The sequence below is a fragment of the Equus asinus genome, chromosome 5 (genome assembly GCF_041296235.1).
Source record: "Equus asinus isolate D_3611 breed Donkey chromosome 5, EquAss-T2T_v2, whole genome shotgun sequence".
NCBI classification, from domain to species: domain Eukaryota; kingdom Metazoa; phylum Chordata; class Mammalia; order Perissodactyla; family Equidae; genus Equus; species Equus asinus.
In genome coordinates this window covers 80,149,029-80,173,289 of record NC_091794.1, presented here as the reverse complement: position 1 = coordinate 80,173,289, position 24,261 = coordinate 80,149,029, and the positions used below count along the sequence as shown (strand labels likewise).

General features: G+C 48.4%; 1 protein-coding gene across 1 annotated transcript in view; it reads left to right on the top strand.

Moving 5' to 3' along the window:
* The window catches only part of CFAP57 (cilia and flagella associated protein 57), an 82,532-nt gene that overhangs the window by 32,925 nt on the left and 25,346 nt on the right, over positions 1-24,261 (top strand). Inside the window, exons 10-18 of the mRNA XM_044770576.2 lie at positions 3,437-3,649; positions 5,087-5,260; positions 6,771-6,932; positions 10,852-11,007; positions 12,169-12,262; positions 12,876-13,066; positions 16,730-16,903; positions 17,174-17,332; positions 19,765-19,908. Of these exons, the coding sequence (XP_044626511.1) occupies positions 3,437-3,649; positions 5,087-5,260; positions 6,771-6,932; positions 10,852-11,007; positions 12,169-12,262; positions 12,876-13,066; positions 16,730-16,903; positions 17,174-17,332; positions 19,765-19,908 (1,467 nt within the window). The remainder of the gene's footprint in view (positions 1-3,436; positions 3,650-5,086; positions 5,261-6,770; positions 6,933-10,851; positions 11,008-12,168; positions 12,263-12,875; positions 13,067-16,729; positions 16,904-17,173; positions 17,333-19,764; positions 19,909-24,261) is intronic.

Below are 24,261 nucleotides of genomic sequence, written 5' to 3'. Positions count from 1 at the left end.
AGAATTGAAAGAAGAGTAAATGCTTCCCAACATTCTATGAGGCCAGCATAACTGTAATACTAAAACCTCTCAAAGACATCCCAAGAAAAGAAAATGATAAGCCAGTTTATTTCATGAATATAGACAAAAAGTTGTAAACTAAATATTATCAACCTCAATCCAGCAATATATAAAAAGGATAATGTCGTGTGACCAAGTTGGGTTTATTCCAGGAATACGAGGTTGTTTTAGATTTTGAAATCGATTAATGTACTATACCACATTAACATAATAAGAAAAATCATATACTTATCTCTATAAATGCAAGTGTAATAAAAATTGATAACACTTAACATCCATTTATGATTTTAAAAACACACAAACTAAAAATAATGGAGAACTTCTTATTTTATAATAAAAGTCATATATAAGATATTTATAGAAAACCTACAACAAACAGGACAGTTAATCTGAAATTATGAAAGCATTCCCTCAGCTAGAGACCAAAACAAGATGCCTTCTGTTAGCCTTGTGCTGAAACCAGGGCAATAAGGCAAAAAAAGGAAATATGTCCTAGTCCGATGGGCTGCTGTAACAAAATGGCACAGACTGAGTAGCTTATAAGTAACAGAAATTTTTCTTCACAGTTTGGAGAGTGGGAAGTCCAAGATCAAGGTGCCAGCATGGTTAGGTGAGGGCCCTCTTTCTGGCTGCAGATTTTTCATATCCACATGGTGGAAGAGGGGAGCTGGCCTGTGGGGTCTCTTTTATAAGGACACTGATCCCATTCCTGAGGGCAGAGCCCTCATGGCCTCATCACCTCCCAAAGGCCCCACTCCCTATACCATCATCTTTGAGGGTTAGGATTTCAACATATAAATTGGGGGGGGACATACACATTCAGACCATAGCAGAATAAAAGACATGAAGATTGGAAAGTAATCAATAAAACTATCATCACAGACAACTTGACTGGGTATGTAGAAAATTCCAAGAATTTTCAGATAAACTATAAAAATTAGTGAATCTAGGGGCTGGCCCCGTGGCCGAGTGGTTAAGTCTGTGCGCTCCGCTGCAGGTGGCCCAGTGTTTCGTTGGTTCGAATCCTGGGCACGGACATGGCACTGCTCATCAAACCACGCTGAGGCAGCGTTCCACATGCTACAACTAGAAGGACCCACAACCAAGAATATACAACTATGTACTGGGGGGCTTTGGGGAGAAAAAGGAAAAAATAAAATCTTTAAAAAAAAAACTTAGTGAATCTAGGAATATTGTTGGAAATAAGGTCACTGTATTTTTTCAAGTGTATTTTTACATAATAGTAACAAACAATTAGGAAATGCAATTTAAGGGGTGGAGATGGGGCTGAGGAGGTAGGTAAGAATGTGCCTGACCTTGGAGTCATGGAAATACCCAAAGATGTGGCCAGTGGGACAGGAGGTTGGTTGCTTATAAGGAGATTGAGAAAATAAGCAAGTATATTGATGATAAAGGGAGCCAAGTCTCTCACTGATGGAGAAGGGAGCTGTAAATGTGGAAAGGGGGAAAGGCTAGAATGTTGCTGTTTGGTTGTTCTTCTGTTTAGTGACTTGGCTGAGCTATTCCAAGAAGTCTTTCTTCCCCTTCAGTGTACAGCCTCTGATGTCTGTGCTCAGATTTTTTCCTTTTTTGATGTTGTAGCCTGGCTACCTAGTGGTTGCCCCTGGGTTGATCCAAGCCGCTTGTTAGTCATAGATTGTGCTTAAGCCCTCTTAGCCAGTTGGATTTTTACCCTTTACTGTTACATTTGTGTATGGCTTGGAGGCTGCGATCACAGTTCATGGAGTTTGTTTTTTGCCCCATGTTCGGCTAGAGACTAGTACTTTAGAGGTTCCCTCTCTGATTGTACCTGAGAGGGGGCAGCCTTAGGCATGCACACAGCCTCCGAGGCTGCCCAGAGTAAGTGTGGTTTTATTTCTAAGCCTGACTTCCTGGGAGATGCCCCTGGGTCAGAGGAGCTTATTAAGTTAGCGTTTGGTGAGACGTTGTGTTGAAACCCCCAGAGCCAGTGACACGTCTGCCCTGTGTTAATGGGCTCTTGTGCAGCTTAGGAGACACTTTCAAGTTTTCCCTGTATCCTGCTCTGACTCTTTCTGTGTGGATGCAGCCTAGCACGTGCACACAGCCTTCCCAACCCCCAGAGTTGTCCATGACCCCAGAAGCGTTCTTCTTGACTGTCTCTTTCGCTTGTTCTCTCTATTAAAATTCTGCTCTGCTGTTTTGCTTATATCTTGGAGTCCAGCCTTCTCTTAATTGCTCTCCACCAAGATCTCCATTGTTGTAGACAATGCCTATAGGATGGACTTCTCCATGCTCTGTTCCAAATAAAGTCAGTCACCTCAAGCAGAGCTGTAGAGCTCTTTGTCCTATGGCCTGACTTTCTCCTGGAAAGAACCCCTGCTCTACTGCACGAGAGCTGGGGGTAGGGACCTTCTTTTCCAGGAGTGACATCCCTACTCTGTGAGTGGCACTTGCAGGAGAAAGCAGGGTGGAAGCCCCTGGCCTCTTCAGCTCTCCCCTCATGCTGTGGGACCTCCACCCTAGAGCAAGCTGGGGCAGGGACAATTGGGCCACCAGTATTCTCAGCCTTCTGTGCTTGGAGTAGAGCTTCCACCAACGAGTGGGGACTGGCTGGGGGAAGGGAGACCAGGTCCTCTTGGCCATGCCTGCCTGGAATAGAGATTCTGGGTGGAGATAAGAAATACCAGCTGTCTGACCTTCCCAGGGTGAAACCGTAGCCAAAGACTGAGAGCGAGGGGAGAGAGGGAGCCCCATCTCTTGGCCACACCTGCCCAGAGTGCACAGGAACAACGTTTCTGGAGCTGAGGAGGGTAAAGAGCAATTCATGGCTCAAATGCCACAGCCTCTTACTGAGATTGAGTAGATTTTCTTGAATGAGTGTTTCTACATTTGCTGTATGCCCTTAAGACAATTTCCAGGGATTTTAAATAATTGTTTTTATGATTTTTAACAGTTAACTTGTTTTGTTGGGGGGAAGGTCAGCTGAGGTCCTTACTCTGCCATTCTGGGAGTCCCCTCTCTCTGTGCTAATTTTGCAATTTCCTGTGAATGTATAGTTCTTTCACAATAAAAGCTTTTTTAAAAACATGGCAATAATTGATTCGTTGTAGCATTATAGGAACTACTGTGATTCATTCTCTACATTCATAAAGTGGAAAGGAAATAGGAGTGTCATCTTCGATATTTTGCAAGGATCTTGGAAAAAAGAATGTTAAAATTCCCAGGAAGCTGTGTTTTGTGCTTACTGAAGTGCGTGTACCAGGAAAGGACATTCTGCCTCAGTCTAGTGGGACATGTGAGGAGTTCATCCTCCTTTTCCATGGTGGGGTGTCTGCGTGTGAGAGAGTGTGGCTGAGTGTGTACTCCTAACTGGCTGTGTCTTCGTCCCCTGTAGATTCGTTCCATTGTGTGGAATGCGGATGACAGCAAGCTGATTTCCTGTGGCACAGACGGTGCTGTGTATGAATGGAACTTGTCCACAGGAAAGAGAGAGACAGAATGTGTGCTGAAGTCCTGCAGCTACAACTCTGTTACCATCTCCCCTGATGCCAAAGTTATCTTTGCTGTTGGATCAGACCAGACTCTCAAGGAGATTGCAGATTCTTCGGTGAGTCTGTCCTGTCCTGCCTCTGGGCTGCTGTACACATCTGCAGAAGACAGCCCCTCATGCGTACAGCAGACAGTATGATGAAAGAGGGCCTGTGAGACGGGGTCCTTTCTTCATGGCTTGACACCTGGCTCCTCATTCCTTTTGGGTCAGCTCAGATACTATTACTTTCAGAGTTCCCTGCCCTATGCCCTACCCAACGGGGTTCAATTGTGGGGTCCATTTCCATTTCTGTTTTGCTTGGTGTGTGTAACTTCTCTTCCACCCTCCAGGCATGGAGGTCAGCAGCCTCTCTAAACTTCATTCTTATCCTCAATCTGCACTTGCTTTCCAGGGGGTAAAAACAGAACTATAGTTATTGCTGTCACTTAGGTCTGCCACTGTATTCTTTTGAAATCCCCAAACTGTGAAATTTTAGGATTATCCCATTTGGTTCGAAATAGTTGAGGGAGGAGAGAAGAGCTCAGCAAGGACATTTCATACAAATGTGTCTGTGTCTTCCTCCGGGAGCCCAGCAATGGCTGATCTTCAGTGGCTTCTCTAGCTTGTCTTTAGTGCCTGTCACTCTCATGGTGCTGGTGGCTAGGAAAGTGCAGAGAGACCATGGCAGCAAACTGACCTGAGGCAGGTTTCCCGTTGAGTGGAGCCCAGTGAGAGGAGGGTATCTCTTCACTGTGCTCCCAAGTAGCTTAGTCCTAATTCTGTGGTGGCTTTTACAGGGCTGCACCAGAACAAAACTCTTTACAACAAGGCCATGGTTCACTCCTCTTGAGAACCCTGCTAGTTGGTATACTGCATGGCCCACAGCAAATGTCCAGTAAATGTTTGGTGGGTGGATGGAGGGATGGGTGGATGGATGAATTAATGAGTCAAGGAACGAATGAGTCCCCGATGGTATAGCTTTGTTTATATAATAGACATTAATAACTTTTTGCTGAATAAATTTATGATCCCCATCCCATGCTTGGTTTGAGATGCACAGTGGCAGAGAAGTCAACAGTAGGGACTCAGGACCTGACTGCCACTTACTAGGTGTGTGAGTTGAGGCAAATTACTTACCATTTCTGAGGCTCTGCTTCATCATCTTTAAAATAGGGGAACAGGAACTACTTCAAAGGAGTTTTGTGAGGATTGAATGAGTTACAACATGTAAAAGCCATAGAACAGTGTTTTGCACATAGTAGGTACCATTTGAAGGTTTCCTTTTATTAGCGTTATTTCTAACCCCATAACTGTTTATGCATCAATCAAGCAGCCAAGAAATATTTCGTTTGTGCCTTTTATGTGCTAGGCACTATGTCAGATGCTATAAAGAACACATTTTGAAAATACAGAACTTGCCCTAATATTGCTATTAGAGTAGAAGACGAGAATGACATGGGGACACGGGGGATGTGGCTTAGCCTCTCACCCTGAACAGAGCTGTGTGTGTTCCAGGTCCTTCGAGAGACATCAGCATTTGACGTCACCTACACAGCCATTGCCATCTCGCATTCCGGGCGCATGATATTTGTGGGCACCTCCCTGGGAACCATTCGTGCGATGAAGTACCCTCTGCCTTTGCAGAAAGAATTCAATGAGTACCAGGCTCATGCTGGTCCTGTCACCAAGGTGAGAGGGGAGCCTCTCCTCGGGTCCCAGTCCCAGAAGCAGCTCTCGTGGATCTGCTTGATCCTGCCCTCCATATCCCTTCTTCATCCCTTCAACCTCCCAACCTCTTTGCTCTCCTTATTGATTCATCCAGCCATCCATTCCATAGACATTTATTGGCTATTAATATTCTTTGTTTAAATTACTCCAAGGAATTTATCCTAGGCAGTAATCAGAGATACACCTAAAGATTTATGTATAAGGTTGTTCACCATGATATTATGCATAATAATGGGCCATTTGAGAGGTGCTGTAGCCTCCACCCCCATCTCCTTTACTAGGGCCAGTGCACTCGTCTCCTAGCTGCTGTGAGCCTTGGCTGCTGGTGGCTCACAGCTCTCCTCCTCCTCCTCCCAGAAGTGCCCTGGACTAAAAGGAGTTCTAGCCCAGGAGATAGCCCCTGCCCCTCCCTGAGGGTACAAAAGGGCTTCCCTTGCGAGTGGTAACACAGCACACATTTGTAAATTGTCCCTCCCCTCTCCCTTCTGAAAAAGTAGTGTCCGTGTTTACATTTCCATGTAAAACTGAAGAACAGGCACTGGGAAAAGGTCTCTCCTCCCCTCTCTCATTCCAATTTGAACAACACCAACACCTGTGGTCGCGTAGGTCAGGGGCACTACTGCCGCAGCAGGGGGAGGGGGCTGATGGGGGGACCCAGGTTCACATGCGCCACCACTGCAGGCAGCGGGGCCAGAGTCATGAGCATTGCCACAACTGGAAGGACAAGGGCTGCAGGCCCTGCCACCTCTGTCACACAATTCCCTGTGGCCACAGGGCAGAGTCATATGCGCCACCTCTGCTGCTGCTATCAGGCTCCCTGGGACCATGGCTTGGAGGCTGAGATGGCTGGCGCGGCCTCTGCTGTTCCCCCGGTTCCACCTCCTCTGTGTGTTCCAATCCACGCCCCTTCAGATGTGCCGATGTGTGGATTTCTCCACAGTCCTGGTGTGTTGGGCGGGGGAATCGCTGTTGAGTTATGGAGATTTTACTAGCTGTGGCTTGAAGGGGAGAGACAAGGGGAGCATCTCACAGTACCGTGATGCTGACCTCACTCCTCTTGTCATAGTTTTAATTTGCATTTCCTAATGGCTAATAATGCTGAACATCTTTTCATGTGCTTATTTGCCATCTGTATACCTTCTTTGGTGAGATGTTTTCTTATCTTTTGCCCACTTTCTAGTTGGATTGATTGGGGTTTTTCTGTTGAGTTTTGAGAGTTCTTTATATAATCTAGGTAATAATTGACTCTTAAGATTCCAAATCCACAGAGAACATAGACATAGCCTTGCTTCTTTTATTCCGTAACAGAAGTCCATGAGGGCTCCTGTCTCGTTCTTACTTAGGATGGAGTCTTCCTCCCCATAAGGCTGTGCCCAGGCTCACATGGAGGGAGGACGTGCACAAGAGCTGGCTCAGTCCTGGTCATCCATGGCCTCAGAAAGCCTCCTCTCCACCGTCTTTTTCTCTTCAGGTATTGCTCACCTTTGATGACCAGTTCCTCCTGACCGCTGCTGAGGACGGCTGCCTGTTCACCTGGAAGGTCTTTGATAAGGATGGTCGGGGAATCAAGCGAGAGAGGGAGGTGGGCTTTGCCGAAGAGGTGCTTGTTACTAAAACAGACATGGAAGAGAAGGTAAGAGTCAGATCTAATGAAGGGGGACCTGGAAATTCCTTACCAGACTGCCTCCAAACTCCTCGGACTGGCATTTGAGGCCCCTAGAGCCTGGCTGCACCCAGTGCCCAGCGCAGACTCCCGCGGCTCCCTGAACATTCTCCACCCACACCACCACGCTGTCCTCCTCGCTGCCGCTTGATTCTGTTTCCTCCTCACCCCGCCTGTCTGCCACACGATCATCTTGACTTACACTGTGCTGCACCTTGAGCCTGTGAGCTGGCTTTCCTTCTCCTCCTGTTTGAGAGCAGGAACCATGACATACAATTCTCTTGTGTGACCAACAGTTTCCAGCACATGCTAGGCACGTGGAAGACAATCAATAAATATTTATAAAATTGAATGGACAAACTGAATATGCCAGTTGTACCTGTGAAACTTAATAACTGCTAGTGGAGCCTTCCTTTTTTAAAGGAAAAAAAGAGGTATTTAGGAAACATTCCTGAAACCAGCTCCTCTTAATAATAAACAATAATAGAAAAAAAACCAAAAATTTTTTAGGTCTGCCAAGAACCAAGCATGATGCTAATTACTTTATAAGTATTTTTTTTTCATTTAAATGTCACAACATCTTTATGAAGAAGATACTCTTATTCTCCCATATTTCAAGAAGTGAGTTTGGAGAGGTTGAATGATGTGTCCAAAGTCACAGAGCTAGTAAGTAGTAGGACCAGAGTTCTGATCCAGATTTATTCTGGAGCCTGCTCTCTTCATCACTAACAGAAGGGCCTTCCCTTCTCTTAATGCAGTAACATTCTGTAAAGATGCATTTTGCAGAACTGTGAGCGCCTACCTCTGTACCACACTCCCTAAGGGAGAAGATGAGTGGATGGCAAACCCACGAGGCTCACAGAGGAATCCCAAGGCTATGTACTCATTGCTGTTCATCCAGCATCCAAAGTGCATTTATTGAATACCTACTGTTTACTAGGCACTAGGGATGCGTGTGTGAAAAGACAAGCCTGGGCCCTGTGATCAGGAAACTCAGAGTCAAGTGGGGGATAGAGAGAAGTCCAGCCATCAGAACAGCAATGCCAAAACAGCCTGAAAGCAAGATGTTAGGTCCCTGGCGTGTCCCAGAGCTCCCTTCTAGAGCTGCTTGGAAGTTTCTGCGGGAAAGGCAAAGTGGGAGGAAAGAGTGAGGGAGAACCTGTGAGAGTTAAGGTCTGACCTGCTGCAGGCAGGCAAATATGTCTCCTCCTCTTCCTTCTTCTCTCTATTTTCTTCTCTCTTCCTCCCAGAGGGTAGGGGGAGAGACCAAATGGGAGACACCAGTCTGCACCAAAAGCCTCAGGTGTCTGGGCTGCCTCCTGACCGCAGCCCCCAGCTGGGCCTGACAGAACTGCTGCCAAGCTGGATTGACTAGTGTATGTACTGCTCGCTTCTTGAAACTCCCTTCTCTCTCAGCATCTGAGACCACACCCATTATTCCCTGTAAGCCTCTCAGAGTATTCCTCCTAGGCTCCCGGCTCCCTCCCTGGCTCTTTCTCACATTTGCCAGAATTCCCAGCTCTCTTTTTTTCCTTTATATTCTCTGACATTCTTTGTAACTATCTCTCAGACCATGATTTACACACTCATTCAGTCATTCACTTATTCATTCATCCAATTAGTATTTACAGAAGGGTCTGCTAGGTGCCAGACACTGTACTCAGGTCTGGGATTACAGAAATGAGACATAGAGGGTCCTTTAGCTTATAGCGTGGGAGGATGTGTGGGTAAAATCAAAAAGGGAATAATGGGTGTTATGAAGGAGTGATGCTGTGGGGGCACAGGGGAAGAGACCTGACCCAGGCCGGGTGGCGCCAGAGGAAGTGAGCCTTGCACAGAGCCTTCCGGAACAAATGGGAAAGGGCGTTCCACACTGAGGAATGAGTGTGTGCAGACAGAAGAGAGAGGTTGCTTTGGGAAAGATGCTCCTAGCTAGGTTGGACTGAAGAATGGAAGGTGCACCAGAGAGACAGGCTGGAGAGAGAAATGGAGATCGTGAGGGGCCTTTTACACCATGTTTTAGATGAAGGACCCATTAAGTTATGGAATGAGTCGATCGATTTCCATCATGGACAGACTAATCTACAGCAATGTGGAGAATGAATTGAGGAAGGATGATGAGCAGGTGTCTCCAACGCAACATGTCAAAAACCAATACATTTATCATTCCCACCAATACATATATTCCACTAGTCCACGGAAGACCCCCAGCATCCCTTATTCATCTGATAATTATTTTTTTAGTACTGACTATGTTGCTGGTCCTGTGATAGGCTCCAGGGATAAAGTATTGAAGCAAGACAGGCCAAGTGCAACCCACAGGGAACAATCTGGCTGGGGAGACAGTCTCCATCCATGGTCCTCTCAACTTCACCCTACACCCAGGCAGTCACCACGTTCACTAAAATCTCTCTCTCGAATCTTTTCATTCCTCTCTGCTCTCCCACCCCACCTCCCTTCAGGCCCTTACCATCCCCTATCTGGATTATGTGGTCCCCTCCCAACTTATTCCTCCCCCTACTTGCCATCAGTCCTTCTCTAATCTAGCCCATGTTGGACATTGCCATCAGAGAGGTCTTTCTAAAGCCCAAATCAGCTTAATCAGGTTAGGTGAGGCGTACCTTCAGAGGAGGCCCTCTAGGATAGAATCCTAATTTCTTAGCTTGGCCTGCAAGAACCTTGATGGTCTGACCCTGTCTCAGCCTCTTCTCCCTCTGCCTCCCACCCACACCAAATGACAGATGGTACGCTGACCAGGCATCCTCGCTCTTACCCTCCTGACTTGGCACATGCAACTTGTGTTCATCCCTCATCTCGGTACTTCCTGTGTACCAGGACTACACTAGTCTTCAGGCCAGGAATGCAGAAATGATATAAAACGTTCCTTGTTCTCGATTCAGCCACGGGCAGCAGGGGAGACAGACCAGAAAAGGTGAGATAAGGATGTGTAGGGAGGAATCATAGGCGAGCAAGAAGAAAACACCTGTGTTCTCACCCACTCTGTCATCAACATTAACTTTTTTAGGAAATGAGTGGTATGCGTATCACAGTATTTTTTTAAAACATCAGCATCGGTGAATACAGTAGATTGGAGTAAGAAGACACTATATGTAAGGACCAGCAAGGCAGGAAGAGTTAGGACCTAAATTAAAGTAATAATATGCCAAAAGAGGCATCACAAACATCGAGAGGGACAAATTGACAGTCCTGGGAACCACCCGGCTTTGGGCACTCATCACAATTTGTAATGATATGTTTATTTAGCTGCCTCCAAAGATTATAACTTCCATGGGGGCAGGAATCATGGTTCAACAAACATTTTTTGAGTGCCTACCGTGTATCAGGTACTGTTCTAGGTACTTGGGATACATCAGCAACCAAAACCAACAAAGACCTCAGCCTTCTTGGAACTTAAATTCTAATGGGGGAAGAAGACAAAAGACAATAAGCAAAATAAGTAAATTATATAATATACTAGAAAGCACAAGGTCTAAGGAAACAATTAAAAGTAGAGCAGAGTAAGGGGGGGGTCAGTGGTGCTGGGAATGGGAAGGAGAGTGTAGCAGGATCAAAGAGTGTGGTCCAAGTAGACCTCATTGAGCAGGTGATGGTTACGCATATATGAAGGAGATGAGAGAGTTATTAGCATAATGCCTGGCATGCAGTAGGGCTCACTGAATATATGTTGTGAAGTTAGAGGAAAAAGCTTGTATGTCTCCTAGTTTTTAGTCTATGAGTCTTGTGGGGAAAAAGTGATGAGTTCTGGTTGAGACACATGAGTTGGAGGCTAAGCAGAGCTGCAGGTCTCAGAGAGCTCAAGGGCACAGGTTTAAATAGTCCGATTCACCCCCATGTGAATGTTCTTGATTCTGGTGTCCTTCTCCTAAAGGCCCAGGTTATGTTGGAGCTGAAGACTCGTGTGGAAGAATTAAAGATGGAGAACGAGTATCAACTTCGACTAAAGGATATGAACTATTCGGAGAAGATTAAGGAGCTAACAGACAAGTTCATCCAGGAAATGGAGTCCTTGAAAACAAAAAATCAGGTCTGTTGAGAGACTGAACCAATAGCCACAGATCACAAGAAATTTCCTATTTACTCAAGATGGAACCAGCATACACTCAAACAATAAGATATACGATAACATGCGATTTTAAAACATAGCTGATAACGTCAGAAATGCTTACAACAAAGTGCTAAGTGGGAAAAAGCAGAATATAAAACTGTCTATAGTGAATGATATTAATTAGGTAAAATAAATACACACAGAACAATTTTCAAGGAAATAGCTAACAGTGTGATTATCTCTGGAGGTTGGCATTATGGATAACTCAAATTTTATTCTTTATACTTTTCTGTAATTTCTAAATCCTCTACAATGAGAATATGTTACTTTTATTATCAAGACAAGGATGAAATGGAAAGGAAACAAGAAAAACAAAGTATAGAAAGGGAAGAGCTAGCGGAAGATTGATCTCTGGGTTGTCAGTAGGTTAAATAAAACTAGTCCAAATGGTCTTCCTATTGTTAGGTTTGGTCCAGGGCCCTCCCAGAATAATTCCTTTGTTCTGCGCAAATCTGACTGGCCCTCCATCCAAACCCCACAATTTTTTGCTCAAAGGATATTTGTTTTTTTATGCTATCTCCTGACTCACACGAGGCAGAGAGTTTGACTAAAAAAAAAAAACCCTGGCTATTAGTTTTATTATTTCATTCATTTAATCCGAAAACATTGATTTAGTGCCGTTTGTAAGCTAAGCACAAAGTTAGGTCCTGGGGATGGCCCCTCCCCTGCCTGCAAGGAGCTTTCCTGATTGATTAAGGAAAATAGCTTCTTGGAAGCCAATGCATTGACATAGCCAAGGATTTAGTTGGCAACAGTGTACAGACAACACAGGATTCAAGTGAATCCTTAATTTTTCAAGCCAAAAATCCATTTGCTGTGTGTCCAGAACTGAACTCATCATTGACGAGACCCATTTCGTGGAAGGATATAAAGAGAGACAGCACAGAACTTTCAGAGCAGAATGTAATGTAAATAAAATGTGAGAGCTTGCTTCTTGCTCATACGACAGGGCTTGGTGCAAAATAAGGGCTTCAGACACGTTTGGGAGTGAAGGAGGATGGCACTTGTAAAATATGGTCTTGCCCTAGTGGTGCTTTCAGCAGATGTATAGAAATGAGAGCGTCTGAGTCTGTGTTTTAGGTTTTAAGAACAGAGAAAGACAAGCAGGATGTGTTGCATCGTGAACGCATGGATGACCTCCTGGAAAAGCAGAGCCGGGAACTGCAGGACCTGGGTGAGTCCTCACAGAGGCCGCGTGGTTAGGGAGGGGCAGAAGTCTGACAGTCCGCCAGACCTAGGTGATATGGCCCAGGTAATATGGCTTTGTCTGTAAGCAGGCTGCATGTGTCCCCTGGAAGTCCCTGTGCTTTGTACTCCGGTATATTTACTCATTCATTAAACATGTCTTAAACCCCTACTGCATGCCAGTAGGAGACACAGCATTGTGGGTTTGGAGCTGCCTTGGGCCCCAGATCCACCGTGTCCTTGCTGTGTGCTCCAGACAGTCACCTAACCACACCAAGCCTCAGTTGACTCTTCATAAAATGGGGCTACTAGTACCTGTTTTGCACACTCAGGACATTCTTCTTGGCCCTGAAGCCCCAAGCACCCCTCTGTACTTTCTTGGAAACCTTTCTGCCTAGAGGGCAAAGGGAGGGAGTTTGGCTGCCCAACGAGACAATAGAGTGGGGGCCTAGTGAGAAAGATGGGCAGGCATTTGAATCTTGGGTTTGGAGGCAGATGCTCTAGCTGGTGGTGGAGGGGGTAGAAAAGCACCTAAGGCCCCTGGGTGTCCCTGAGGTTGGTGCCGCTGTGCCACCTTAAATCCCTTCCTTGCTTCTCTCCAGAATGTTGCAACAACCAAAAGTTGCTCCTAGAATATGAGAAGTACCAGGAGCTGCAGCTCAAGTCCCAGAGGATGCAGGAGGAATATGAGAAACAGCTTCGGGACAATGATGAGACCAGGAGCCAGGCCCTGGAGGAGCTGACTGAGTTTTACGAGGCCAAACTGCAGGAGAAAACTACCCTTCTGGAAGAGGTACTCCCAGGAAGCCAAGATCTGCCCCCTTTCACGGTGCCATCCTGCAGGCCTGGCCTGCGAACGGCCCAGAGCACTGTGGGCACCCTCGCTTGACCCCTTTCCCTCCGGCAGGTGTTTCCTTCAGCCTTGTTCTACACTGTTTATGCATTTGTTTCTCTGTGGACAAGGGGACTCAGTCAGCTGGGAGGTGCTCAGTTCTCGAGACTGAAATTCCTTGGATAGACTAAGTTCATGCCTATGGTTGTATCCTTACTGTACCTTCAAGCCTTAAGAACTGGGAGAGCTCCCTAGAAGAAGCTTATAGAACCTGGAGAGGAACAAGGGCCCTGAAGGATGGGGAAGGTGGTTGCCTGAAACCCGTTAGCAACTTCCTCTGTCTTATAAGATGAAATCACTCCCTCACTGATTTAACAAGCACACACAGTGTCTTATTGGTTTACCAGCCTGGTGCTGAGTGGTCAGGAGAAATAGCACACTGGCCTGGTTCTCAGTCAGGCAAGGGAGGCGGTCACATAGACAGACACTCATGATACCCACAGAGGCAGACACAGGACAGTAGGAGAATGCTGACAAAGGCACTGCCCTGGCTTGCGAAGTCAGGGAAGGCTTGCAGGAGTTAATGAGTTCCAGGAGGAATGTAAGTTGGAATTGACAGGAGACGGGGAGGTGCAAGAGGGAAGGGCATCCAGGCAGAGCAAAGTTACAGAATGTTCCAGCTGTTTGGGTTGCTAGAATATCTAGTTTCCCAAGATGAAGACGAGGTTGGAAGAGGCCAGATGGCCGCCTCTTCTGTGTGAAATTGCAGCAGATGGTGGGGGACAGGAGTCATGAAGGTGTGGAGTGATCTTTGAAGGGAATGACGAAGGAAGTGACCAGGAAGGGGACTGGCAGGCATGCAGCTGAGGGCCCAGCTGAGGTCGAGACATGCGTTCTGGTGGCATTAATCCTCCAGGCTGTGCGCTTTCCCACAGCAAGTAGGTCTGTGTGTGAGGAAGACACACAGCAGCCCTGATGCATAGCCGCGGTTTACTAAGTAGTGCCACAGAAAAATAAAGGTCGTCTGGTGACTAGCCACTGGGTCCAGGCCAGAGAGGGGTCAGTAAAGAACCAAGAGCCTGGAAGAGAGTGGAAGAATCAAGACAGGACCGGGGGACGTGGTGAGGCTGAGAGCTGGGCTGGCATATCTGGGTCCAGCAGAGAAATCGCCTGTGCTCAAAGGGCAGGGCCTGCATTTTAAGACTTCACAGGTGGCACCATTCCAGGGCATGGGCCTGGGAGAGGGTGGCTGAAGCAGAGTGGAGATTAAAGGTCAAGGCACCAGGAGACATTATAGGATCCTCTGGAACCACTCCCGATCATGGCAAGGAAGACCGTGAGTCAGCACCCGGAAGTCCTCTGTGAACTGGGCAGGTATCCACGCAGTGGGGGATAATCACAGTGAGGACAGAGTGGAGGTCTCCTGACAGCAGGAGCCTCGGAGCAGGCTGAGCCCTGACACAGGGCAGTGGGAGATAAGGGAATTCTACCCTCACCTGAGCCCGAGGCATTTCCACTCTTGCACAAAGCACCCTGACTGGTCCCTGCCCACCTCCCCAGCCCCATTTCCGCCTGCTCCTGTCCAGCTCCCTCACATCCAACAATGTGGAGCAGCAAGAGTTTCCCACACAACCTCTGCGCCTCTGCTCAGGATCATCCCTCTTCCCCTGGCCACTTGTACCCATCCTTAAGGACTCAGAACAAGAGCCAACTCCTGGAGGAATTCTTCCCTAACTCCTCTCCCCTCCCACAGGGCTGAGCACCTTCCTTTGTGTTCTCAGGGCCCCCAGACTCCTCTCTTCCACATGGCTTACACAGTGACATCATGCGTTTACTTCTCCTCTTCCTCCCAGGGAGCTTCTCCAGGGTAGGGACTGTGTCTCGCTTGTCACTGATTCTCAACACCCAGCACAGGGCCAGCATGTTCCAGATGCTCCAGAAATGTTTGTTGACATCCACTGAGCTGATCCAAGCTCTGCCTTTAGGGATAATGAATCTACCAGAGGGGAGAGAGCCTGGTCTTCCTCCCAGGACCTCCCACAGGGATTACAATGCATTTCTTCTTTTGGGTCAATAGATTTCAACTCAGAGCTTTCCTAGGTGGCTTCCACCTGGCATGCCATCCTCCTAACCTGGCTAGGCTTCTTTTACCTTTTAGCAACATCTACCAGACCAAGAGCAAGGGTCTGCGGGCCACTCTAGCCTGCCGATAGAGCAGACCTTGCCAGGCTTCTGTCTAGCAAGGGTCTGGTGCCCAGTGATGGGGAAAGAGAGAAGTGTTTCTCAGGAGGCTGTTGAGCTCAGTTTTAAAACTATCTCGTCTCTTTTAACCCCCAAAGCACTCAGTCCAGGGGGCATACATGCATCCTAGGAGAATGCCAGGGTCAGTATGAGAGGAAAGCGATTGATCCTGACCTAATCTAAAATTTCCTCCACTTAGTGGAAGTAAGCAAAGGGGAGTCATGCCCTAGTCACTTCCCACACTCCACTGCCAGCGTCTGAGCTCTAGGCTTTTACTCATTCTGCACCAATTATGTACTAGATACTGTGCTGGGTGGTGACAGTGGTGAGCAGAGAGATGTGGTCTTGCCATCAAAGAGCTCCCCTGCCAGTGGAGGAATCTGTCAAACAGGCAATTACAGTATAACTTAACGTGACAGCACACATACAGGCCTCCCACCGGAAGTGATAGCTGAGCGAAGAGCTGAAGGAAGACCAGGGGAGAGCCACAGGAAGAGGGCTGAAAGCAGAGGCAGAGCGTGCGCCAGGGCCCAGCAGCTGAGGAACATGCACATTTGGGGAACTGAAGTTAGTTTGCTCTGGCGAGAGATTGCGGTAGGAGTGATGTCTGAGGCCGGAGAGTTAGCCAGAGCTAACTCATGTGGAGCCTTGTGGACCCAGCTCGAGAGTCTGGACTCTATCCTGAAGACAAATGTGAGCCATGCAAGGCTTTTAAGTTGGGAGTGGCACCATCAGGTGTATGATTTAGAGAGCTCCCCTTGCCTAGAGAATAGGAATGGACTAGAGGGAAGCAAGACGGGGGCAGGAGGCCGGTTAGGAGACTGAGACAGCTGTCAAGCCAGAGATGACGGCGGCCTGGGCAGTGGTAGAGGCATAAAGAGAAGTGGATGGATTTGAGAACCCTGTGAGAGGTGAAAAGGGCAGGAGTGATAGGATTAAGGAGAGGGAGGGCAGAATCAAAGATGCGCTCATTCATTCAGATATTTACTGAGTACCTGCTGTGCACCAGTGTGTGTTGTACACTGGGAGGGCAATGGTGGGCATAATAGGGCTTCTGCCCTCGAGGAACTTACATCTAATGGGAGGGACTATCAAGTAATTTCACAAATAAATATACAATTATAACTGTCACAAGTTGAGTGAAGGAAGGATAGAGGGAGCGTGGGTGTCAGTGTGAAGAAAGAAGGGAAGGCAAAAGGACAGACAGGAAGAAAGTGGAAGGATCAAGAGACCCATGGCCTTGGTTTCTGTTTCTGGAATAACACTTGGTCTCCCATTCTCCTTGGTAAGCCTCATACGCTCTTCCCGTCCCAGGCCCTCTTAGCACAAAAGTGTCATGTGCCCTGTCTCCCCCAACCACACACTCTCCTCTGTCTGAGCCAGGCGCAGGAAGATGTCAGGCAGCAGCTGCGGGAGTTTGAGGAGACCAAGAAACAAATTGAAGAAGATGAAGACCGAGAAATCCAAGATATCAAAACCAAGTATGAGAAAAAGCTTCGGGATGAAAAAGAGTCAAACCTGCGGCTCAAAGGAGAAACGGGCATCATGAGGAAGAAGGTATCGTGCTGTTTCCTGAGAGGCCCGGGGAGTGGACAAGGGGCCACTTGTCCTCTCTCTAGAGCCTCTTGATGAAGACAGTCCATCCTCACTCAAGGCTGTGGGACAGGATCTTATGGGACAGAATAGTGCATCATCCGTTTGGCCTGGGAAACTCCTGAACTGTCCCAAATTCTGATGGGGAGCTCTTTAAATTTACAGACCGTCGGGACGAGTGGAGATGAGTTCAAAGATTCTGGTGGTCCTTGTTGTTGCTCTTTGTATCTTTAGTTCAGCAGCCTGCAGAAGGAGATTGAAGAGCGAACCAATGACATTGAGAGCCTGAAGGGAGAGCAGGTGAAGCTGCAAGGAGTCATTAAGTCCCTGGAGAAGGACATCCTGAGCCTCAAGCGGGAGATCCAGGAAAGAGATGAGACGATTCAAGATAAGGTAAGGGCTCGTCTTCTGTCCTCCCTCGGCTGCCTTGATGGACCCAGACAAGGAGGACAAAGCTCAAGAGGGAGAGGGTCCCTGGCTTCTTGGATCACATTTGTTTAATTTGATGGGGGATGAGCGGTCAGTGAAGTGCCTGCTGTATGCTTTGGCACTGGGCTCATTGCTATAAACGCATCACATTCAGTTCTCCCAACAACCCAGGGAGCCATGAGCAACCCAGTTTTATCACTCAGGAAACTGAGTCCCAGAGGTTAAGTACCTCACTCAAGGTCATACAGTTTATAGGTGACAGAGGTGGCATGGGAACCTGAGTCGGCTGACTGCAAGGCCCTACTCTCCACCGCTCCAGGCATCCTAGAGTGACCATCCCCGTGGACTGGGGGCTGTTCACCCACCCCATTGGCCCCACCATCCCCCTGATCAGGGAGGAACTCCCCTGTGGTTGGCCCTATAACTTCCCATACCCCAGAAAGCTGGTATCACATTTCAGGATGCCTTTCCCACAAAACACTTAAAAGACAGGCACGTCACATTTTGTGAGGCAAACCACCTCAGTATCCAGATTTTCATATGATCCTCTTGAGCAAGTCCAGGCTCCGTGCCCTCTTCTCCATCACCTCTGCCACTACTGCCTTCATCGGCAGAGTTCTCCAGTGGGTGAGAATGTGGGCTTCAGCACTGGTTCACTAGGTTCCAGCACAGGCTCTTCCGTGTGCCGGTCACAGGACCTTGGGCAGTTTCCCTTAGCCTTTGCTTTCTCACCTGTGAAATGGGGCTCCTCAGGGAGTCTGATAAGGATGAAACGAGAAGTTCCTGCGTGTGCATGTTTGTGTATGTGTCTGCGCATTCTTTTGTAGGAAAGGTCCAAAGCTCTCCAGATTCTCAAAGGGAGGTTTGGACAAGAGAGGTTAAGACCTCCTGCCCTAGAAAATTGCAGCCGTCTCCTGATGGGTCTCAGGGCCTCCCTACCCGCTTCCTCCCCCGCTCCCTGCCACCATACTCTGTAATTATGTCACTCTCCCACTTAAAATTCTCTTATAGCTCCCCATTGCCTGTGGCAGGGGTCAGCAGACTTTTTTGTGTGAAGTCGAGGTAGTAAATATTTTAGTCTTTGCAGGCAGTATGGTCTCTGTCACAACTACTCATTTCTGCCGGTGTAGTGTAAAATCAGCCTTAGATAATACATAAATGCATGGGAGTGGCTGTGTTCCAATAAGACGTTACAGAAACAGGCAACAGGTCAGATTTGACCCTAGGGCTGTAGTTTGCCAGATCCTGGCCTCCTGGATAAATTCTAAATCCTTTAACCCAACATGTAAGACCCTTGCCTCCCTGCCCCGCTCCCCTCCAGCCTCATTTCACACTTCCACCATGAGCCACCACCTTACACTCAAACAAGTTATTCTCAGACCCTCAATACATACTCCGCTTTCTGTGCCCTCCTCTTTTACAACACCTGTCACAGTGTAGGGTGACATTTGTTGACACATCTGCTTTCCCAGCTAGTGTTTTCTCCTTAAGGACAGGGACTGTATTGTATTTACATTTGGAATCCCAGACCTTGGTGAAAGGTCTTCATGCGGTAAATGTTTGGCAGATGGATAGACCTACATTCTAATTGCTGTTGCCTTGCAACAAATTACCCCAAAACTTAGTGGTGGAAAACAACTGTTTCATTATGCTCACAGAGTCTGTGGGTCTGGAATTTGAACAGGGTACGACAGGATGGCTTGTCTTTGTCCCCAGTGTCTGGCGCCTAGCTGGGCCTCTGTCAAGGGTGACTCAAGCCGCTGGGGGCTGGAAGATCAGCAGCCACGGGCTTCTTCAGTCACATGTCCAGCCCTTGGCCAGGATGGCTGGGAGGCTGGGCTCACCTGTTACTCTCGACCAGAAACCAAACATGCTCTCCAGCCTGGAGGTCTCAGCGTTCTGGGACTTCTTACATAACTGACAGCCTCCCCGAGACCACGTGTCCCAAGATAGCTGGGTGAAAGCTGCTTGGCCTTTTCTGAGCTAACCTGGGGAGCCACACAGCATCACTTGAGCTGCGTTCTCCGGGTTACAAGCAAACCACCAGTCCAGCCAGATGCAAGAGGAGGAAGTTAGGTCGTACGTCCTGGCAGAGAAGCATAAGTCACATTGAAGAAGAGCATGTGGTACAAGAGATGCCATCGAGGCAAGCTTTGGAAAACAGAATGGGCCACTCTCTATATATGAGTGAGTGAGTGAATGAACCAAGTCCTGGTGCAGAAGCAAGCAGCCAGTGCTGCAGCCCGTGAGAGAGCCAGCCTTTGTACCCCCAGCGGGGAGAGCATCTGTGGCCTCCTCAAGCAGGAGGTCACAGGATTTATGTTCTTTTCCTGAAGGGACTCCATGTCCCAGGGCCTCCTGATAGCTCTCTCACTTCTCTCTCGTCTCACCCACAGGAGAAGCGAATCTATGACCTGAAAAAGAAAAATCAAGAACTAGAGAAATTCAAGTTTGTGCTCGACTACAAAATAAAGGAGCTGAAGAAGCAAATAGAACCTCGAGAGAATGAGATCAAGGTGATGAAGGAACAAATACAAGAGGTGAGAAGCCATCTGTGACACCCTGGCCTCTGATACCCGCTGCCCCTTCCCTGACTCTCCATGGCTGGCCTGGGGGGAATGGAATGAGGCTCCCCTCACAGCCCCTCCCTGCTCCCAGGGTGTGTGCAGCCTCCATTCCACAGAGGATGCCACAGGGAAGGCCCAACCAGGGGCTCAGTTGTGCAAAAGTGAAAAGCTTTGGGATCTGCTGCGGGCCCTTGGGGTGGACTTTGGCCCTACCGGCGCCTTGGTGTGCTGCTCTGGACCCTCAAAGGGAAACCTCGGCTGTTGGGCCTTCAGCCACCAGGGGGCGTTGTGTACCCAGCCACCAGCCTGGTGCACAAGAAAGCACACCCCTCCCAGTCAACAGTTTTTCTCAGCCTGGAAATGTTGGTTGGGGCCCTAGGCAAGGCGTTTCATGTTTGGAGTAAACCTGGTAAAGAATGGGAAGTCATCAAAGGCTCTCGAGCGGGAGGGTGGCATAATTGTGTGTGTTCTGGGGAGCAAACAGGATAAAGGTAGAGAGGAGTGAGATCAGAAGCGAGATTAGACGAGATGGACAAGAGCTGCGGAGAGTCCAGTGAAGTACAGGTGTTCCCCCTTTGGCCCCTCTGTCCCATACTCACTGCATTTCGTCATGACAGCTTTACCTGTCAGCCTCCGCTCCCTGGGCAGAGAGAGCTGAATGCCTGACTTCCACCTGCACCCCTTGCCCGTCCCTCAGTCAGTGGCAGCGCCAGGTGCCCACGGCAGACACGGAGCACTCCTCTCCATTTTTACCTTCCCGTGACTCCTATACCCACTCGTCACCAAGCCTATCTGATGGATTTCCAAACGATACCTCAGATCCAGCCCCCCTTCCCCTCTGCTGCCATCACCCTGGTCCAGGCCTCTGTCATCTCTCATCTAGACTTAACTCCAGCCTCCAACCTGGTCTCCACATAGAGGCCACAGCAAACCCCCAGTGGTATCCCATCCCACCTAGAATAAAATCCACACTCGGTGCTGAGACCATGAGGCCCTGCCTCTCCAGCCTCGTCTCCAGGCTCCCTCCCCCTGCTCCAGCCCTCAGCCTCTCTCACAGTTCCCAGAACAAGCCCAGCTTTTCCCATATCAGGACCTTTGCTGCTCCTTCTGCCCAGAAGGCTCCCAGATCTTCACGTAACTGGCTTCTTCCCATCTTTCAGGTCTCAGCTCATATGTCACCTCTTCAAGGAAGCCTTCCCTGATCTCCCTATCCAAAATAGCTTCCTGCTCCGCCTCCATTTTCTCTAATTGTGCTGAGCAAGGATAACAAATAAAAAGGCATCAGAGAGTGTTGATGGCCCAACTAGAACGGGATACGCAAGAGCTATGGTGGGGAAAAGCAAAAGCCTTTTCTCTACTGCTTCTAGACGGCAGTAAAGAAGCCAGGTGGTGGGATCAGTCCAGGGCTGGGGGCTGGGGGGCAGAAAGGCTATGTCCTTGTGGCAGTGACTTTCTCCCTAGCCTCTGGGATAAGGAAGGATGTTCCCAGCTGATCACAGAGCTGCCTCCTCTCGACCTGCTGCCATTCTTGAATGACTTCAGGCCCAAAAATGGCAGCCCAAGAAGAAGAGAGAAAGAGCAGAGGCCCCACCTGCCTGGAAAGTCATCGTGCCGCAGGCCCCTGAATTCACTGCCGCATTTCTCCCTCCTCATTTGACATATTTGTCAACTGGATTTAAGGTTGGGTCAGTTCTTTCCACCCCAACACACCAGGGAGGTTATTCACTTTCCTGTCAGTAACTGGGCCATGGCATTGGTCCTCAGCAGAGAATTCACCTGCACCTTGGGGGTGATTCAAACAGAGCCCCTCCTACCCCCATCCCCACCCCATGCCAGTTGCTGCCAGGGCTCATATCTGGGCCTGATTCCTCCCCCAGGGGCCTCTGACCTTAGGGCTTCCTCTGGGGGTCAGAGCCACGTTTGGCCCACCCATGGCGGATCTCCCGTGAAGTACTATTCCTACGAGAAGGAAGCCATAAGCCCTCGGCTCATTTGTAGAGCTGAGACCTCTGTGGATGGAAACGTGATACTTCCCTGATTCGGAGACCTCCACTGTTCCAGCTTCTCTTTGATGAGACATGACTATCTCCTTCCTAGGGGAGAAGTTTCCAGAACCTTGTCATTTTACTTCACACTCTTTAATTTATTCATCTAGTACAGAGTTTCTCAACCTCAGCACTGTTAACATTTCGCGCTGGATAATTCTTTGCTATGGGGCTGTCCTGTGCATTGTAGGATGTTTAGCAGCATCCCTGGTCTCTACTTACTAGGTGCCAGTAGCCACCCTCCCCCTCCCCAAGATGTAACAACCAAAAATGTCTCCAGATGTTGCCAGATGTCCCTAAGGGATAAAATACCTCTCCCCTGCTCCCCGCATTGAGAATCACCGAATGCAATGAATAACACATGGCAAAGTAGATGGCATTTCCACACCAGGAAATGGATGCTTGTTCTCACATCCTAGGCTAGTCTCCTGCCTGTCCGGCCAGCTACCCAAATTTGACATATTTCACCATTTTTCTATGAAATAGATTTTTTTTTGAGGTAACATTGATTTATAACACATATACATTTCAGGTGTACATCATTCTATTTCAGTTTCTGGGTAGACTACATCGTGTTTACCACCTGGAGACTAATTACCATCTGTCACCGTACACATGTGCCCTATCACCCCTTCCGCCCTCCTCCCTCCCCCCTGAAATAGATTAGTTTTATTCTCAGCATGGTTTGGGCTTTGCCTGTATCACCTTTCCGACCTAATCTGTCATTGCTGACTTTAAGACTGTAGAGAAAGAGGCACAGCCAGCTGCAGGCACTCAGACATGACCTTGGAGAAGCCCGTTTCTCTCTTCCAGCTGCCATTTCCTTGTTCTAGGAGAACATCACCTCTCCTGGGCCACAGCGGGAGCCTGCTGACTGTTCTGCCTGGCTCCAGTCTTGCTCTCTCCAGTAGACCCTCCACATCAGGACTTCCAAGGCATAAAACAGATTGTGCCAGTCTTTGGGTAAAACACGTCAGTGGCTCCCTGAGCTTTGGGGATAAAGGCCAAACTTCCTACTGGTTTAAACATCTGGCCAGGACAAACGCTGAACTTCTCACCATTCAAGCCCTTGCCCTTGCGCCCTGCATGACCCAGCTCAGCTGACCTCTCCAGCCCCTCTCCGTCTTCCTCCCATGCACCCCTCCTGCTGCCACCCTGGACCACTTGTAGCCTGCAGAGTTGCACCAGGCTGCCAAGGCCTCTGGTCCTCCTGTGCATAGCTGTTCTCTCTGCCTGGAATTCTCCTTCCCCGTTTTGTCCTCTAATGCCTATTCCTCCTACAAAACCTGACTGAGCGTCCCTTCTCTGGGTGCCACCACCTCACCTCTGTGCACACACAGGGCCTTCTACCTCAACCGCAGTCAGGGTTTGTCCTGTTCCACCTTAACTTCCGGTTTACTTCTGTTGTCCCTCTAGAGCTGAGGCTTCTTGAAGACAGAAGCTACCTCTTAATCAGTTCTGCATCCCTACACCTACGACGGCTAGCCCGCCCTTTCCAACATTCCTTCTTTAGCTGTGCAGATACCCACGCTCACAGTGTGTCCTCCATGAGGTGGCTTTACATAGCTCTGCCAGCATTGCACGTTCATCTCAGAAGGCAGCTGTTTCAGGCCCTCCTTGCTTCCCGCCCTGTGCACCCTCTGCCTTCTACCCTTGCCATGCATTCATTCATTGATATGAATATGTATTGAGTGCCGCCTTTATGCCAGGCATTCAGTCAAAGGGCGGCTCTGTCTGTACAAAATGCTCCCAACAATGAGAATAACATTCTTCTACAAGCTGCCCTTTCACGTCCAGAACGTGGTTGTGGCTCATTAGAGCCTCCTGGTACCCCAGAAGGTGGCCAAGAGCCTTGAAATCAGACCAGAGGGCCTGGGATGCACTACCAGGACTACTCCACTCAGCCGTGAAAACAGAGTAAACCCTTCCATCCCCCTCAAAGAGTCCACAGGCCTCTCTATTAACAGGAATACCAGTGTCCCCCAGATTTAGTGTGTAAATCACACATCACCCTTTTGCTTTTGGCAAAAATTAGGTCAACTGAGAGCTCACCTACAGCTAATGTCACCCTAATCAGAAGATCCAGTTGTCATTCACATGTCTTTGGTTCAGACAAATGCAACAATGAATAACGGTCTTTCAGAAGCTCACTCGTGGTTTCTTCTTTTTCTTTTGAAGATGGGACACTCTCTTCAGTTGTACCTCTTAAGACTTTTTCAACAGAATGATGAGGCTGAGGTTCCTTCTCAGCTTCCTCTTTCCTGTTTCGTGCCTTTGACTG